Below are 18,001 nucleotides of genomic sequence, written 5' to 3' on the forward strand. Positions count from 1 at the left end.
GAAGAACTGTAGGCTACAGCAGCCTAGATGTAGGTATTCTGTCTGGTGGTGGCAGGAATGATGAAGAACTGTAGGCTACAGCAGCCTAGATGTAGGTATTCTCTCTGGTGGTGGCAGGAATGATGAAGAACTGTAGGCTACAGCAGCCTAGATGTAGGTCTTCTGTCTGGTGGTGGCAGGAATGATGAAGAACTGTAGGCTACAGCAGCCTAGATGTAGGTCTTCTGTCTGGTGGTGGCAGGAATGATGAAGAACTGTAGGCTACAGCAGCCTAGATGTAGGTCTTCTGTCTGGTGGTGGCAGGAAGGATGAAGAACTGTAGGCTACAGCAGCCTAGATGTAGGTATTCTCTCTGGTGGTGGTAGGAAGGATGAAGAACTGTAGGCTACAGCAGCCTAGATGTAGGTATTCTCTCTGGTGGTGGTAGGAAGGATGAAGAACTGTAGGCTACATGTGTGCACTACGATGGCCCGCTGGAGGCTTGACAACTTTGGCCAACCAGAATGTTGAAAATAAAATCTAAATTCACCAACCCCCTCTTGCGCAGTGGAACCCCGAACGATATGTGAACACTTGGTTATGGCGACACCGTTCTGCCAAGGACATCCAAACCAGAGTGGCCACCGCAAAGCCTGACCCTCTCTGATTGCTGTTGCCCTGCTTGGGATATTTAGAGTATATTAGCTATTGGTTGAGACGCAGGGCCCTTTCTTTGCTTGGTATGTCAGGGTGAGAAATTGGAAATGTGAAATGGGCCAAGTTGAAGGTAATAATGCATTTTTAAATCTTCAATGAATTGATAGTTAACCTCTCTGTTTTCTTTATTCTGTAATTGAGTACTGTGCATTCGGAATGTATTCAGACCCCTTGACTTTTTCCACATTTGGTTACGTTACAGCCTTATTCTAAAATTGATTAAATTGTATTTTCCCCTTCATCAATCTACACATAATAATCCCATAATGACAAAGCAAAAACAGTTTTTTAGAATTTGATAAATACAATAACATTTCACATTTAAATAAGTTTTCAGACCCTTTACTCAGTACTTTGTTGACTCACCTTTGGCAGCGATTACAGCCTCGAGTTTTCTTGGGTATGATGTTACAAGCTTGTCAACCCTGTATTTGGGGAGTTTCTTCCATTCTTCTCTGTAGATCTTCTCAAGCTCTGCCAATTTGGATGGAGAGCATCGCTGCACAGCGGTTTTCAGGTCTCTCCAGAGATGTTCGATCAGGTTCAAGTCCTGGCTCTGGCTGGGCCACTCAATGACATTCAGAGACTTGTCCCGAAGCCACTCCTGCATTGTCTTGGCTGTGTGCTTAGGGTTGTTGTCCTGTTGGAATGTGAACATTTGCCCCAGTCTGAGGTCCTGAGGACTCTGGAGCAGGTTTTCATCAAGTATCTCTCTGTACTTTGCTCTGTTCATCTTTCCCTCAATCCTGACTAGTCTCCCAGTCCCTGCCGCTGAAAAACATCCCCACTGCATGATGCTGCCACCACAATGCTTCACTGTAGGGAAGGTGCAAGATTTCCTCCAGACGTGACACTTGGCATTCAGGCCAAAGAGTTCAACCAGAGAATCTTGTTTATCATGGTCTGAAAGTCTTTTTGGTGACTTGGCAAACTCCAAGCGGGCTGTCATGTGCCTTTTTTATTGAGTGGCTTCCATCTGGCCACTCTACTACAAAGGCCTGATTGGTGGAGTGCTGCAGAGATGGTTGTCCTTCTGGAAGGTTCTCCCAACTCCACAGAGGAACTTGTCACAGTGACCAATGGGTTCTTGATCACCTCCCTGACCAAGGCCCTTCTCCCCCAATTGCTCAGTTTGACCGTGCAGCCAGCTCTAGGAAGAGTCTTGGTGCTTCCAAACTTCTTTTATAAATTTGCAAAGAAAATTGCTTTGTTATTATGGGGCATTGTGTGTAGATTCATGAGGAAAAATATGTATTTATTTTAGGAATAAGTGACGTAACAAAATTTGGAAAAGGGTAAGATGTCTGAATACTTTCCGAATGCACTGTATATTGTAACCATGTGTTCACGCTAATCAAATCAAAGTTTATTTAGTGCTCCAACCATTTATAATACTTATCCAGATCTGTTGCCTAGTCCTAATATCCTACATCACTTATTGTTGTTAATCTTTTATTTGTGATGATGATGTGATATTATTATTATCATCATCATCTCACAATGGTGCTTGTTTCGTAAAGTTAGATCAAAGCTGAATCAATGTTTTGCAAGATCATATAACAATTAATGAGTATTTTACATAACGAAACCGAATATAATAGCATAGCATTTCTGATGAGATTTTAGGATGGTTAGCTGAAGCTGAATAGCCCCCAAAAAATGTGCATGCGCCCAAAACTCAACAGAGCCACTGGGCAGGATATATGCTTTGATTGAAGCAAAATACAAGAAAGGTTCATAGGTTTGTTAACACCATCTGCTCTAACTCAAGAAGATGTAAGTGCGTAGGCTATTCCCATAAATGATTGAGATCAATCAAAGGATTGGTATGCAGATACAGTTTCACATTTGTTTATTTTCGAATTTGAGTCATTGAGCAGACACTCTTGTCCAGAGCGACGTACAGTAGTGAGTGCATACATTCATTTCTCTCATTTTGTCTGTCATAGTTGAAGTGTACCTATGATGAAAATTACAGGCCTCATCTTTTTTAAGTGGGAGAACTTGCACAATTGGTGGCTGACTAAATACTTTGCCCCAATGTACATACATACGTACATACATACATACATGACAGGCGCTGCTCCTAATCCGCAGCTTTTTTTGTAATAAGAATGTGCAAGGAGGCATTTTGTCAACATCTACTTAGGCATAAATAATTTCAGTTTTTCCGAATCACAAGTATCAACTGTGAATTTACGGATACGAGTACGAATATTATTATGGCCATGTCAGGACACCCCTAAATCCCAGCCCTGTTCCTGGAGAGCTACCATCCTGTAGGTTTTCGTTCTAATAATTAGCTGGTGTGTGTCTCCATGCGCACGCCTTGATAAAGCTGTGTGTAATCCCCCTCGGGCACCTCGACACAGGGTGGCCGATAAGAGGGCTGGCCCTAGGAGACACTGAGCAGCTGTCCTTCTCAGCGCCTAACGAGGTCCGCTCCATCACTGCCAGAGGACGTGCTGAGAGTTATCCACACACATGATTTAATTTACATATGATTTGATTTAAGTGTGTTCTTACACCCAACTACAACACAGCACTACAACATAGTAAAAAAAAATGCTGTATTATATAGCATCATATTTATGTGTCTTGTCTCTAGGTGTATTATATAGCATCATATTTCTGTGTCTTGTCTCTAGGTGTATTATATAGCATCATATTTCTGTGTCTTGTCTCTAGGTGTATTATATAGCATCATATTTCTGTGTCTTGTCTCTAGGTGTGACCTGTGCTGCCTCTCCTTCCGGACCCACCGCGGCCTGCTGCGGCACAACGCCGGCATCCACAAGAAGATGCCCACGGACCCCGGCGGACGGCCCTTCATCCAGAACAACCCCTCCATCCCCTCTGGCTTCAACGACCTGGCCTTTATCGACTTCTCCTGCCGCAAGTTTTCTCACATCGCCCAGGTCAGAGGAGAAGTTATGGACAGAATAATGTTGCTGATGCTACTGATACTACTAATTAATATGATTATGAAACTGATACCACTAGTATGTTGGTCATCTCTCACACAAGCAGTTATGTAAAATACTTTTAAGTATTAGTTTACTATTCATATTTGACAACTTTTACTCCATGCATAATAATGTACTTTTTACTCCATGCATTTTTCCTGACACTCAGTAGTACTCATTACATTTTGAATGCTTGGCAGGACAGTAAAATTGTCTAATTCACACATTTATCAAGAGAACATCCCTGGTTGTCCCTACTGTCTCTGATCTGTCAGACTCACTAAACACATGCTTTGTTTGTTAATTGTCTGAATGTTGAAGTCCCTAGCTATCTGTAAAAAAAGAAAATTGTCTGGTTTGCTTAACAAAAGGAATTTGAAATGATTTATACTAACTTTTTATACTTAAGTACATTTAAAACCAAATACTTTTAGACTTTTACTCAAGTAATATTTTACTGGGTGACTTTCACTTTCACTTTTATTTGAGTCATTTTCTTTTAAGGTATCTTTACTTTTACTCAAGTATGACAATTAGGTACTTTTTCCTCCACTGCACACAGGGCCTCAGTCTGCTCTTCCACACTCTAACCTCATCTATCTGTCTGTCTGTCTGTCTCTCGAACAGGTCTGGTGTGAAACCAATCTCCGCCGGTCCACCAGCAAGTTCCACCGTTTTGTGTGCGAGGCCTGCGACAAGGCCTTCCCCCTACACTCGGCCCTAGACCTGCACAAGACCACCATTCATCAGCAGCAGCCGTCGCCCGTAGGGGGCGGCCAGGAGGTCCAGGAGAAGCCGACAACCCCGCCCCCTCAGCAGGCCAGCTTCCTGGAATCCCTGGGTCTGCAGCACATTTCCCAGGTCAAGCCTCAGCCTTCTGAGGATGAGGTCCGTCAAGCCCAGCTGGACAGTATCCGGGTCATCCAGGTGGAGCCTCCGGACTCCACCCTGCCCCAAGAGGCGGCTTCCACAGCTTCTGGATTTCTGGGCGGCCTGGGCTTGGTGGCTGCTTCGTCCCTGCAGGGCCTGTCCCAGAGGGAGGCCCTCAGCCTGTTCTCCCTGCAGCCCTTCCCCACAGGCTTCCTGTTCCAGTCGGACAGTAGCACCGCTGTCAAGCCTGTCTGTGGCGAGGCTGGCCTAATTGAGCTGGCTGACATCCAGCAGATCCTGAAGGTGGCCTTGGCCGCCCCCGGTCAGATGGGCCTCCTGCCGACACTGGCCAAGGCCCCGCACCAGGGAGTGTCCGGCCAGGCCCAGGCGGCCAGCTGCAAGCCCATGCCCCCGCTGAAGCCAAAGCCTATGGTGGCACCGCGCTCCAGCCCGGCTGCCTCCACGCCACCGCCGCTCCAGAGCACCCAGCAGGCTTCCCTGGGCTGCATCAGCCCCAGCCTGCCCCCGCCGCCCAGCCAGCTGCTCAATATGCCCCAAGAGTCTTCATCATCATCATCATCATCCTCCTCTTCCTCGGGCAGCCAGGCCTCCCTGGAGAAGATGCAGATGGAGGCGGACTGCATGGGCGATGCCCACATGCCCAACGACTTGACGGAGCTGCAGATCAAACAAGAGGAGGGCCAGGCGGCCGGGGGAAAGAAGGGGTCAGGAGGGGCCAACCGCGGGGGTGCTAAGGCATCCTACCCCTGCCGTTTCTGTGACCAGGTGTTTGCCTTCTCCGGGGTGCTGCAGGCGCACATGCGCTTCCACCTGGGCATACTACCGCACCAGTGCAACATCTGTGACTACGTCGCACCCGACAAGGCCACGCTCATCCGCCACCTGCGCACGCACAGCGGCGAGCGCCCCTATGTGTGCCGCGTCTGCCACTACCCTTTCACCGTCAAGGCCAACTGCGAGCGCCACCTGCGCAAGAAGCACATGAAGAACACACGGAAAGAGATTGAGAAGAACATCAAGTACGTCTCGTCAACCACCACCCAGGATCCTTTGGAGCTGGTTGCTGCTGGCGACACCGCCTGCCGCTTCTGCGGTGAGGATCTAAAGAGCTACCGGGCTCTCCAGATCCACCTGCGCACCCACAACGGCTGCCAGCGCAAGCCCTTTGAGTGCCGGCGGTGCGGGGCGGCTTTCCTGGCCAAGAGGAACTGCATCCACCACATGCTCAAGCAGCACCCAGAGGTGCAGGAGCGGGAGATCGAGGAGCACATCGCCACCCTTCTCCCCGCCATCACAGCCTCCACCTCCAGGGCCAGTCCCAGCAACCCTCTGGCTCTCAACGGCCTCACGCCCAACCCCACTGCCACCCTGCAGCCGGTCAAGGTGGAGGATCTCAGCATCTACTCCTCCTCTGGTGACCTGGATCAGCCCTTGGACTTCTCCAACAAGAGCCGCGGGACAAGCAGCACTGCGGGTAGCCTGACCGGGTCTCCTGGGATCAAACTGGAGACGGTCAGCCCAGCAGCTTACGACTGCTCCATGGAACCTATTGACCTGTCCATCCCCAAGAACCCCAGCAAGAGGCTGAAGACAGACACCACCGCTGTTGTCCCGGTGAGCGTGGAGCGCAGAGAGATCAAAAAGGAGCTGCCCTTCCCCAGCGTACTGGACCACCTCCCCTCAGCCCTTCAGCTGGACAAGAGCACTGAGGAGAAGCTGACAACCCCCCAGTCTGGCTCTTACCAGCTCCCCCCAGTGACCCCCTCCCCGTTCCCCATTGGCACCACCACAGGCCGGGCGCTCCGTCTCAAGCCCCTACTGCCCAAACCAGCCTCTACCTCCTCATCCTGCTCTCTGAAAGAGCTTCCCCCTTTGGCTTCCATCGCCCAGATCATCTCCTCTGTCTCGGGGGCTCCAGACCTACTCAAGAGGGAGCCAGATAACAAGGCTCCTGCCGCCCTCAACGGCCTCCAGACAGAACCGGACCGTCCAGCTGGGGGTGACAACAGCTCAGAAACATCGATGGAAGAGCTCCCCCTAGAGGGCTTGTCCAGAAAGCGCACTAGAAAGAAGCCAGTGAGCCAGGCCAAGACTATGGCACCTGCCTGTGTGTCCACGCTCGAGCAGAACACAGGCAGCGGCTTGGACCTGGAATCCAGTGGTGAGTTCGCCAGCGTGGAGAAGATGCTTGCCACCACCGACGCTAACAAGTTTAGCACCTACCTGCAGACGGGGGTGGCGGAGCTGGGAAGGCGGAACGAGGGGAGACAGAGCCCGGGAGAGGAGAAGGAAGAGAAAGAGTCACCGCCTCAGTCTGTGCCACCCCAGTCCAAAGGAGGGAAGAAGAATGCCTACTCCAACTCAGTGCAGAAGATGACCTGTCCCTTCTGCCCCCGGGTCTTCCCCTGGGCCAGCTCCCTGCAGAGACACATGCTCACACACACTGGTGAGCCATCGGGAAACACACACGCGCACACACATACATACACACACAGCTGGCTGAGACAGATTGGATAACTCCCCAAATACCCAACACACAGCTGTCATAATAAGTCATGTTGAAATACTGCGTAAATAGACAAGTCACAACGATGTAATGATACCTGGAAGATACTGTTCAGTAATGTAGAAAAACGTTATACAAGATAACTCATTCATTTCTTGGAATTGTACTATTAATTTGACAGGTTTTCTAAAGGGTCTAACTGCGTGCATTTTGCATATTTAAAACTTCCTGTGGGTCCACAACATGTCCCTAATACTTCTTATGTGACGTTCAGTCTTCTCTAATGTGCTGTCGGCTACAGGTCAGAAGCCCTTCCCCTGTCCCAAATGTGACGCCTTCTTCTCCACCAAGTCCAACTGTGAGCGCCACCTGCTGCGCAAGCACGGCGTGACCAACCGCTCTCTGCGCCGCAACGGCCAAGTATCCAAGAACGGCGATGAGGGTTCACACGACAGCGCAGGTAAGAAACTGTATAGTATTGTATTATAGTATACGATATTGTAGTATACTGTATTGTAGTGTACGGTATTGTAATATTCGGTATTGTACTGTATTATAGTATGCGGTATTGGAATATACGGTATTGTACTGTATTGTAGAATGCGGTATTGTAGTGTACGGTATTGTAATATTCGGTATTGTACTGTATTGTAGTATGTGGTATTGTACTGTATTGTAGTATGTGGTATTGTACTGTATTGTAGTATGTGGTATTGTACTGTATTGTAGTATGTGGTATTGTACTGTATTGTAGTATGTGGTATTGTACTGTATTGTAGTATGTGGTATTGTACTGTATTGTAGTATGTGGTATTGTACTGTATTGTAGTATGCGGTATTGTAAAATACGGTATTATATTGTAACATATGGTATTGTAATATTCGGTATTGTATTGTAATATGTGGTATTGTACTGTATTGTAGTATGTGGTATTGTACTGTATTGTAGTATGTGGTACTGTATTGTAGTATGTGGTACTGTATTGTAGTATGTGGTATTGTACTGTATTGTAGTATGCGGTATTGTAATATACGGTATTATATTGTAACATATGGTATTGTAATATTCGGTATTGTACTGTATTGTAGTATGTGGTATTGTACTGTATTGTAGTATGTGGTATTGTACTGTATTGTAGTATGCGGTATTGTAATATACGGTATTATATTGTAACATATTGTATTGTAGTATGCGGTATTGTAATATACGGAATTGTACTATATTGTAGTATACGGTGTTGTACTATACAGTATTATAATATATTGTACGGTATTGTAGTATACGGTATTGTACTATACAGTATTGTACTGCACTGTACTGTAGTACTGTACTATATTGCTATTCTGTAATAATCAATTTGTAATTTGACGGTTCATTTTGTGTTTTTTCTAGAGAGTTCCGAGAATGAGCAGACTGCAGGAGAGGTTTTGGATCTGAGCAGCATGGACCCTGATCAGAAAGGCGACGCATACGAGTCGCCAAACGCAGACCAAACACCAGACATTGCTGAGCAGCTGCTAGGGGAGATGGAACCGCAACCTAGCAACAACAAAACCAACAATAATTATGAAAATGAAGACTATGACGACAATGATTCACAGAGCAACAAGAGCTTGGACCTCAACTTCGCCAGCAAGCTCATCGACTTCAAGTTCTCGTCGGATGGCGAGCAGCCTCAGACCTCCCTGGGTGGAGAAAGGGTGGTGGTGGCCGAGCCGGAGAGGGTGATGGACGTCCAGCAGCAGGACCAAGAGTCCTCCAAGTACACCTGCAAGAACTGCAAGAAGAACTTCCGCTACGCCGCCACCCTGGCTCGCCATGAGAAGGCTCACCTTTGTGAGAGTGCACCCCCCGAGGAGGCTTGTGGAACGGAGGGGACCGGGCTAGGCACAGAGCTCCCCAATGCTACTACAGCCACCACCGAGGAGGAGGATCAGGAGGAGGAGGGAGAGAAGGAGGCTCCGGAAAGCGAGGGAGCGGGAAGTGTGATGGACAGCGGCTCGGAGGAGGAGGAGAAAGAGAAGGAGGAGAGGAGCGATGAGGAGGGGGGCTTGGCAGAACCAAAGAACGGAGAAGGAGAGGTGGGAAGAGGGTCGGGAAGCAAAGCAGACAAGAGGAAGAAGATCTGTAACGTGTGCAGCAAACGATTCTGGTCACTGCAGGATCTGACCAGACACATGCGCTCGCACACAGGTACTAGTTAATGCTATTGTTGTAGCTTTACTTTCTTTAAAGATATTCATACCTGGCCCTGCTCTTGTGTATGTGTGACTATTGATTTACCTGTTTATATTTTTATTAAGGCGAGAGACCCTACAAGTGCCAGACGTGTGAGCGCACCTTCACCCTGAAGCACAGCCTGGTGAGGCACCAGCGGATCCACCTGAAGCCGCGGGGCAGCGATGGAGCTGATGCCAACGGGGCAGAGGCCCCGGCCGGAGACTCGGCTAGCGAGGAGGGAGAGTGCACCCCAACCAGCACATGTCCTCCTTCAGAGAACGAGAGCGAGGGCACTGGAGTGGCCAGGGAGGGAGCTGAGAAAGAGGCCCCTCTACCAGGCTCCACATCCCCGGACCAGTCCCTGTCCACCACTGAACCAGCCCAGTCTGAGTCAGCTACGGAGGCCGTGGCTGAGCTGCTCATTAAGCCAGCCTCGGAACCAGGCTCGGAACCTGTTCTGGACCCATCTGTAGAACAGGCCTCCGACAACGTCTCTGAAATAGCTGTAGATCTAGCTGCTGTAGAATCAGCCTCAATAACAGCTAGTACTACAGCCACTGAACCAGCAACAGAAACCCCCAAAGAATCCTCCACAGAGTCCCCCACCCCACAGCCCTCTGATGTAACCCCAGAGAAAGACCCAGAGGGCCCATCGGAAGGCTTCATCCAAGGCCTACTGGAGATCCACACCAAGCCTCCCCGGGAGTTCATCCTACCTGCCGGCGAGGCTTCCTTGGTGGGCGTGGAGTGAGGGAGCCCCAGTCTCTGGTTCTCTTTACGCAGTGGAACGCTGAATGTGCCACAGTGCCATAAGATAGAAGTACCCCCCCCCCCCCCCCCCCCAATAATGCAAGACGATGAAATCAAGAAGAAACACCTTGTTTCTAAGTGCCTTACTACTTCTATTTTTTATTTTTTTTGCTATATCTTTATCTACATGTATCTACGGAGGATCTAATTTTATAGCTTTTTATGATGATTACATAATTGTTTTTGGAGTCTATATAGAAATGACCTTTGAATAAGCAATAAATGATATCTCATTTACCATGACCGATTTATGACATGATCAAGTGTGTGACAGACGTAAAATAACCGTTATTGTGTATTTAAACCACAGTCGTACCTTAAAAACAATGCAGAGACTGAGTCAGTTCACAGCAGTGGAGATAGTCACTCATGTAACTGGAAACACCGCTAAAGCAGACAACTGTCAGGCTGTCATAAAGGTGTCCTGAAAAAAGACTGCCGTTGTTCTCTCTCCTTCGTCTTGATTTACTCCCTCATCCCTGATTACCAACGTCCACAGTCTCTCTTTTTGTTTGCAGAATACATGAATGAACTGTGACGTGATTTGGTGTGAGGGGACAGGTGACTCAAAGAAAACAGACTTGACAATGGATAACCTGCCGCAACCAAGAACTCTGCTTTTGTCTTTGGTTTTTAACATGCCCTCTTCCCATAGGCTCTCTATCTTTTCAGAAGTAATATGGGCAATATTTGCCTGAACAGTGTGTTTTTTCAGAATCATTCTCATTTAATTCCATGTGCGTTGACCATGTTGCATTTGGAGTATTCTGTGTGTTATTCGTTCAGGTGTCGGTGGGGGGATATAAGGTTTTTGCGTAAATTGAGCTTTTCCTGAACAAAGGGGCTTGATATGTGTATCTCCCCCATCTCTCACCGTCACCCTCTAGCGTTCCTAGAAACCTCTCTCGGAGGTCCCATGTTGTCTGTACTACCACCAGTGTGTTGAGCTTGTGTCCATTTTCCCCTCTTCCCTAGTGGCAACTCATTTTCTTGCCGCTAATTTAGACGTCTTCCAAAAGGACTGTCACTGTGTTCTGAAAGCCTTACCCGTGGTTCTGCTGGGTTATTTTATATGCAGAACTCACCTCGTGCTCTAGGTGGAACACTACTCAGTTTTGTCTACTTTAACTTTAGTCGCCCTGCTGCCTCCCGTTTGGGCAATACCCACCACCCACCTCACCCCCCCCTTCCACCACCCACCTCATCCCCCCTTCCACCACCCACCTCACCCCCCCTTTCCACCACACACCTCATCCCCCCTTCCACCACCCACCTCACCCCCCCTTTCCACCACCCACCTCACCCCCCCCTTTCCACCACCCACCTCACCCCCCCCCTTCCACCACCCACCTCATCCCCCCTTACACCACCCACCTCATCCCCCCTTACACCACCCACCTCATCCCCCCTTACACCACCCACCTCATCCCCCCTTCCACCACCCACCTCACCCCCCCTTTCCACCACACACCTCATCCCCCCTTCCACCACCCACCTCACCCCCCCTTTCCACCACCCACCCCCCCCCCCCCCTTTCACCACCCACCTCATCCCCCCTTCCACCACCCACCTCACCCCCCCTTTCCACCACACACCTCATCCCCCCTTCCACCACCCACCTCACCCCCCCTTTCCACCACCCACCTCACCCCCCCTTTCCACCACCCACCTTACCCCCCCCCCCCTTCCACCACCCACCTCACCCCCCCTTTCCACCACCCACTTCACCCCCCCTTCCACCGCCCCCTTAGCCCAAGAGTATATTTCCGAGGTGGGACTCAAATGTCAATCATGTCACCTTGCAGGGCTGAATGTTGTAGAAATGTATTTCCTTTTTTTCCTTGTAATTTTCTATAAAGAAACCTCAGAAGCAAACATATGAAACCTCATGGCGCACATATGAACTGTAAGACGCAGGCAGCATCGGCTGGAGGCTGACGGACAACCACAGAGCAGAGAGCACTGGACTAGTCAGGCGCCGCCAGACAACTACCCATCAGGCACTAACATACAAACAAACCTACTACTACTACTACGACAATAAACGGCTAAGCAATCAGAGAGAGAATGAACCGAAGTGAATTTCTGAGCTGTGTTTGGAACTTCAACGTAACACAGAGTATTAAGTGGGGGGGGGGGTGTTGACAGGTGGCGAAGCTGCTACTCCATGCAGAAGACTGTCCTTTAGTGGCTGTACCACGGTATCTCCCCCATCCCAACCCTGCTCTCAGGCACTGGGAAAGTATTGGCAGACTAGAATGCAAAATGCAATCCTGTCCTCAAAAAACACTGTCAAGGGACTCTGCTTCTCTCATTTGTCCCTGTGTGGGTGTGTGATTATGAGTCCCATAAGAATGCACATGGACTGTTTTTATTGTATTTATTTGGAAACCCAGTGAGGGGTGAAGAGATGTGACTTGAGGAGAAGCCATTTATGATTACGACATTGATGCTGCAGAGAATAATGGATTCAAATCCACAAAATGGTCGCCCAGCATCGGCCTGGAACTTCGATTATCACTATTGATTCTAAAGCTTTATGTACACCATTGTACGTGTTTTATAGACTATGTGGATCTATTTTCTTTTCTTTTTTAGTTTGGCAAAGATTTTTTTTTCTTCTCAGATATATAAATATGTATAAAACTGTGAAATTAATTGTGTATAATGGGTGAGTTTTAGGTTAGTTTTGCATGTAAACCTTTTGTTCAATTAAGGATTTTCTTTTTTTCTCTCGCTCTCAGGGTCTTTATAAAATGCATATTCAATACTTAATTTTCCTGAGTTGCAAGAAGTTCTTCCAAGTCATGATTTTATTTCTAATGCTTAACTGTCAATCACTACATTTAGCACTTGATTGTGAACTCAAATCAGGAGAACAGAGAAAATGATGTGCTCAAATCCTCGTGGTTGAAAGCGTAGTCAAGACTATTTTCATCAGCATTCTTTTTGAACGGTATACACATAAACAAGGTGTTTTTCCTTATTTTTTTTCTTCTTCTTCTTTTGATTCTTCATTTTTATCCCTCACTTCAAATTTCTGTCACCCTTGACCATATTATCCTCTCTCGTTTTGAAGAGGAAATCAAGTCGTGACTCTGTAAAAAAAAAAAAAAAAATGAAAGTGGCTGTCTGTCACTGTCTGACGTTCTGACTCGTTGTGAAAGGGAACGTTGCGCCGCTGCTACGGCCACACCAGAACTGACCAGATGAAAGGACCTGGATCAGAACCTTCATTGTTAGCTACACTGCTCCCTCCCTTCTGGTATTACGGCGCTTCAGAATCAGAAATGTAAGCTGTTCTGTATTGAAAAAATGAAAGCAATAAAGATATATTAAGGAAAGGTGTGAATCAAACTGGCCTGGTGGTGTTTTTTTGTCTTGCCCAAACTGACCGATCACTGGTACGTGTTTCACACTGTGGCCCAGTACACGCTCTGCTTGCACAACACATCTGACAACAGTTGTGATACCACAGTTTTGTCCTTAAACAATTACACAGCTGTTTTGGAGACACCTCACTGATTTATGTATCACAAAAATATTGGTTGTGTCACAACCATGGTGTCAAGTATGTGTACAACCTGATTACTTGGCATCAAGGTTCAAACTGAGTCAGGCCGAGGTACTATATGTTGGGCTGGCCTGCTTACACATCCACCATAGTTGCTTGAACAGTGTTGGAAAGCATGTGAACAATGTGAAAATAAAATATCCAAGCCAGCCAGCATATTACAGTCGAGTTAGCCCTATCCTATACTGTGAATCAGGCGTGTGTGTCTTGTAATCATGAATCCATGAATGTACGGCGCAAAGTGACCATACTCAGCATATTCACCCAAGCCCAAGTTGTTCCCAAAAATGTATTACTCTGTCTAGGGTTGATCCACAAAATGAGTCACTTTTTGGGTAGGTCAACATTTTTTTCTTCTTTCACCTAATTTGAACATTCATTCATGACCAGCATATGTTCAACTGAATAAAATACATGTTTTCCCATCTCAATAGGCAAAATTAAAGAAATTATATTAAGTGTCTATTAATTAAGGTAACTGGGTTGACGCTTTTATCTTAAATCAGTCATATGTGGAACACGGAGGGGCAAATAAATGCAAGGTTAACCATTTTTTTGTGAAAACATTTCTAGCCTATCTGGGTAACAGGGTTGACGTGATATGCTTGACCCCCTCAGTTTTTCACTAGAAAACACCACGCACACCTCCAACTCAATCATGAAGTTTGCAGACGACACAACAGTAGTAGGACTGATTACCAACAATGATGAGACGGCCTACAGGGAGGAGGTAAGGGCCCTGGAAGTGTGGTGCCAGGAAAATAACCTCTTAATCAATGTCAACAAAACAAAGGAGCTGATTGTTGACCGCAGTGAAGAAGGTGGAAAGCTTCCCAAGTTCCTCATCTTACACACATCACTGACGATCTGAAATGGTCCACCCACACAGACAGTGTGGTGGAAGCGCAACAGTGCCTTTTCAACCTCAGGCGGCTGAAGAAATTTGGCTTGGCCCCTAAAACCCTCACAAACTTTTACAGATGCACACTTGAGAACATCGGACTGTATCACAACTGCACCGCCCGCAACCGCAGAGCTCTCCAGAGGGTGGTGCAGTCTGCCCAACGCATCACCAGGGGCAAACTACCTGCCCTCCAGGACACCTACAGCACCCGATGTCACAGGAAGGCAAAAAGGACATCAACCACCGGAGCCATGGCCTGTTCACCCCGCTATCATCCAGAAGGCGAGGTCAGTATCAAAGCGGGGACCGAGAGCCTGAAAAACAGCTTCTATCTTAAGGCCATCAGACTGTTAAATAGCCATCACTAGCCGGCTTCCACACGGTTACGCAACCCTGCACCTTAGAGGCTGCTGCCCTATAACATAGACATGGAATCACTAGTCACTTTAATAATGTTTACATACTGCTTTACTCATCTAATATTAATATACTGTATTCTATTTTACTGTATTTGAGTCAATGCCACTCCAACATTGCTTGATCTAATATTTATATATTTCTTAATTCAATTATTTTACTTTTAGATTTGTGTGTATTGTTGTGAATCGTTTTTAGATACTGCTGCGCTGTTAGATACTACTGCACTGTTGGAGATAGAAACACAAGCATTTCCCTACACCCGCTAAATATGTATGTGACCAATAAAATTTGATTTGAAGAGTAGAACAGGGTTCACCTTATGAGGGTTTCCCAAACTCGGCCCTCGGGACCCCAAGGGATGCACGTTTTGGTTTTTGCCCTAGCACTACACAGCTGATTTAAATAATCAACTAATCATCAAGCTTTGATGTGCTCAAAGGTCATGAAGTTTTGACTGCAGTCGCTCTTCATCACCTTTATCCTGCAGTCATCACCTGCATGGTGGGAGGCTTTACTGTCAACCAATCATTAGAGGGTTTTTGTGTGACCCATGCGAACATGACTTAAGACGTGACTGAAACAGGAACTTTCCCACAATTCATGTATTTATGTATTTAACCTTCACTTAACTAGGCAAGTCAGTTAAGAACAAATTCTTATTTATAATGACGGCCTACCCCGGACGACGCTGGGCCAATTGTGTGTCGCCCTATGGAGCTCCCACTCATGGCCCGGATATGATGCAGCCTGTATTCAAACCAGGTACTGCAGTGATGCCTATGGCACTGAGATGCAGTGCCTTAGACCACTGCGCCACTCAGGAGCCCCTGAGTTTCGTCTACAGTCGGTTGCTTTCGCCTTACCACTCAAACGAGCCCACTCTCTCTGCCACAGTTTGAAGTGTGACCCTGCAGAGTCAGGATGATGGACAGATGCCCGGCCCCCTAACAACCAACCAGAGACCAGGGCCCCAGGTGTGAAAGGACAGATTATGGCCCCTGGCCTGATAGGGTCCAGCGGAGAAAGGGTTGCCTACAGCAAAGGTTAGAAAGTTGGAGTTTCTCTCAGAGAGAGGTCTGTGAGATGGGGTGTTAGTCACCGACAGGGAATTCGTAACAATGTTCAGTGTCGGCTAGTGGGTGATGTCCTCCAGTACCTCTAGAGGTACACATTTTTGTTGTAGTCCTGGACAAACACCTCAATCAGCTTAAGGGCTTGATGATAGTTGAATCAGATAAGCTTCTACCCCCAACAGTATACATTTTTATTTTTGCCCAGACAACACATCTAATTCAACTACCATCAAGCCCTTAAGTTGAATGAGGTGTTTGTACGGGGCTCCTACTCTGACTCTTTGAGGATACGGCCCCTGCCTTTACTGTTACTTCACTGTAGCTGGTGACTGGTCCCTGATCTTGCTTGGTCCGTGAATCTATAATTTAGTTGTATTATTTTTGGAAGAAAAAAAATAACATAGCTGGGCATATTAATGTTATAAGCAATTTTACATTACTTTTCTCACTGCAAATTGTTTATAATAAGCCTTTAACGTTACATTCACTAATAAAATGGACAACATTTCAACTCTTAGAGCCAGGCACAGTAATCAATCGAAGATGTCACACTTTTAAAAGGTTATTTAATGTTTGAGCAATGCCAGAGCATTGCGGTTTGTTTGAATCCAGGCCCCTATGCAGTTATTACTCAAGTAATTGATTAGTGTATAATTAGTAATTTAATTGATCAAATCGGTCACACACATGGTTAGCAGAAGATATTGCGAGTGTAGCGAAATGCTTTTTCTTCTAAATCCAACAGTGCAGCAGTATCTAACAGGTCATATCTAACAACAAAACCTAATACACAAAATCGAGTAAAGGAAGGGGATAAGAACATATAAGTATAAAATATATGGATGAGCAGTGACAGAGCGGCAAGATGCAATAGATAGTGAAGGTGTCCTGGAGGGCAGAAAGTTTGCGCCTGGTGATGCGTTGTGCAGACCACGCAACCCTCTGGAAAGCCCTGCGGTTGTGGGCGGTGCAATTGCCGTACCAGGCGGTGATACAGCCCGACAGGATGTTCTCGTGTACCTGTCAAAGTTAGTGAGGGTTTTCGGGTGACAAGCCAAATTTTTTCAGCCTCCCGAGGTTGAAAAAGCGCTATAGCGCCTTCTTCACCACACAGTTTGTCGATGATATGTACACCGAGGAACTTAACTTTCCAACTTCTCCACTGCTGTCCCGTCGATGTGGATAGGGGGTTGCTCTGCTTCCTGAAGTCCACAATCATCTCATTTGTTTTGCTGACATTGAGAGGATATTTTCCTGGCACCACACTCCCGAGGGCCCTCACCTCCTCCCTGTAGGCAGTCTCGCCATTGTTGGTAATCAAGCCTACCACTGTTGTCGTCTGCAAACTTGATGATTGAGATGGAGGTGTGCATGGCCACGCAGTCGTGGATGAACAGGAGGGGGCTGAGAACACACCCTTGTGGGGCCCCAGTGTTGAGGATCAGCAGAGTGGAGATGTTTCCTAACTTCACCACCTGGGGGCGGCCCGTCAGGAAGTCCAGGACCCAGTTGCACAAGGCGGGGTCTCAAAATGAATGATGAGTTTGGAGGGTACTATGGTGTTGAATGCTGAGCTGTAGTCAATGAACAGCATTATTACATAGGTATTCCTCTTGTCCAGATGGGATAGGGCAGTGTGATGGCGATTGCATCGTCTCTGGACCTATTGGGGCGGTATGCAAATTGGAGTGGGTCTAGGGTGACAAGTAGGGTGGAGGTGATATGATCCTTGACTAGTCTCAAAGCACTTTATGATGGCAGAAGTGAGTATTACAGGGCGATTTAGTTCAGTTACATTAGTCTTCTTGGGAACAGGAACAATGGCGGCCATCTTGAAGCATGTGGGGACAGCAGACTGGGATAGGGAGAGATTGAATATGTCCGTAAACACACCAGCCAGCTGGTCTGCGCATGCTCTGAGGACGAGTATAGGGATGCCG

At 47.3% G+C, this 18,001-nt stretch overlaps 1 protein-coding gene across 4 annotated transcripts in view; it reads left to right on the top strand.

Annotated features, from left to right (window-relative positions):
• The window catches only part of LOC110489703 (ras-responsive element-binding protein 1), an 81,961-nt gene extending 70,871 nt beyond the window's left edge, over window positions 1-11,090 (top strand). For 3 of the 4 annotated variants that reach the window (XM_036943879.1, XM_036943881.1, XM_036943882.1), the window contains 5 exons: window positions 3,425-3,614; window positions 4,290-6,999; window positions 7,334-7,519; window positions 8,453-9,253; window positions 9,364-11,090. In XM_036943879.1, the coding sequence (XP_036799774.1) occupies window positions 3,425-3,614; window positions 4,290-6,999; window positions 7,334-7,519; window positions 8,453-9,253; window positions 9,364-10,031 (4,555 nt within the window). In that variant the 3' untranslated portion in view covers window positions 10,032-11,090. The remainder of the gene's footprint in view (window positions 1-3,424; window positions 3,615-4,289; window positions 7,000-7,333; window positions 7,520-8,452; window positions 9,254-9,363) is intronic. The other variant, XM_036943880.1, reaches the window with a different exon arrangement.
• The last annotated feature ends 6,911 nt before the right edge of the window (window positions 11,091-18,001 follow it).

Source organism: Oncorhynchus mykiss, chromosome 15 (assembly GCF_013265735.2).
Source record: "Oncorhynchus mykiss isolate Arlee chromosome 15, USDA_OmykA_1.1, whole genome shotgun sequence".
Taxonomy (NCBI): Eukaryota; Metazoa; Chordata; class Actinopteri; order Salmoniformes; family Salmonidae; genus Oncorhynchus; species Oncorhynchus mykiss.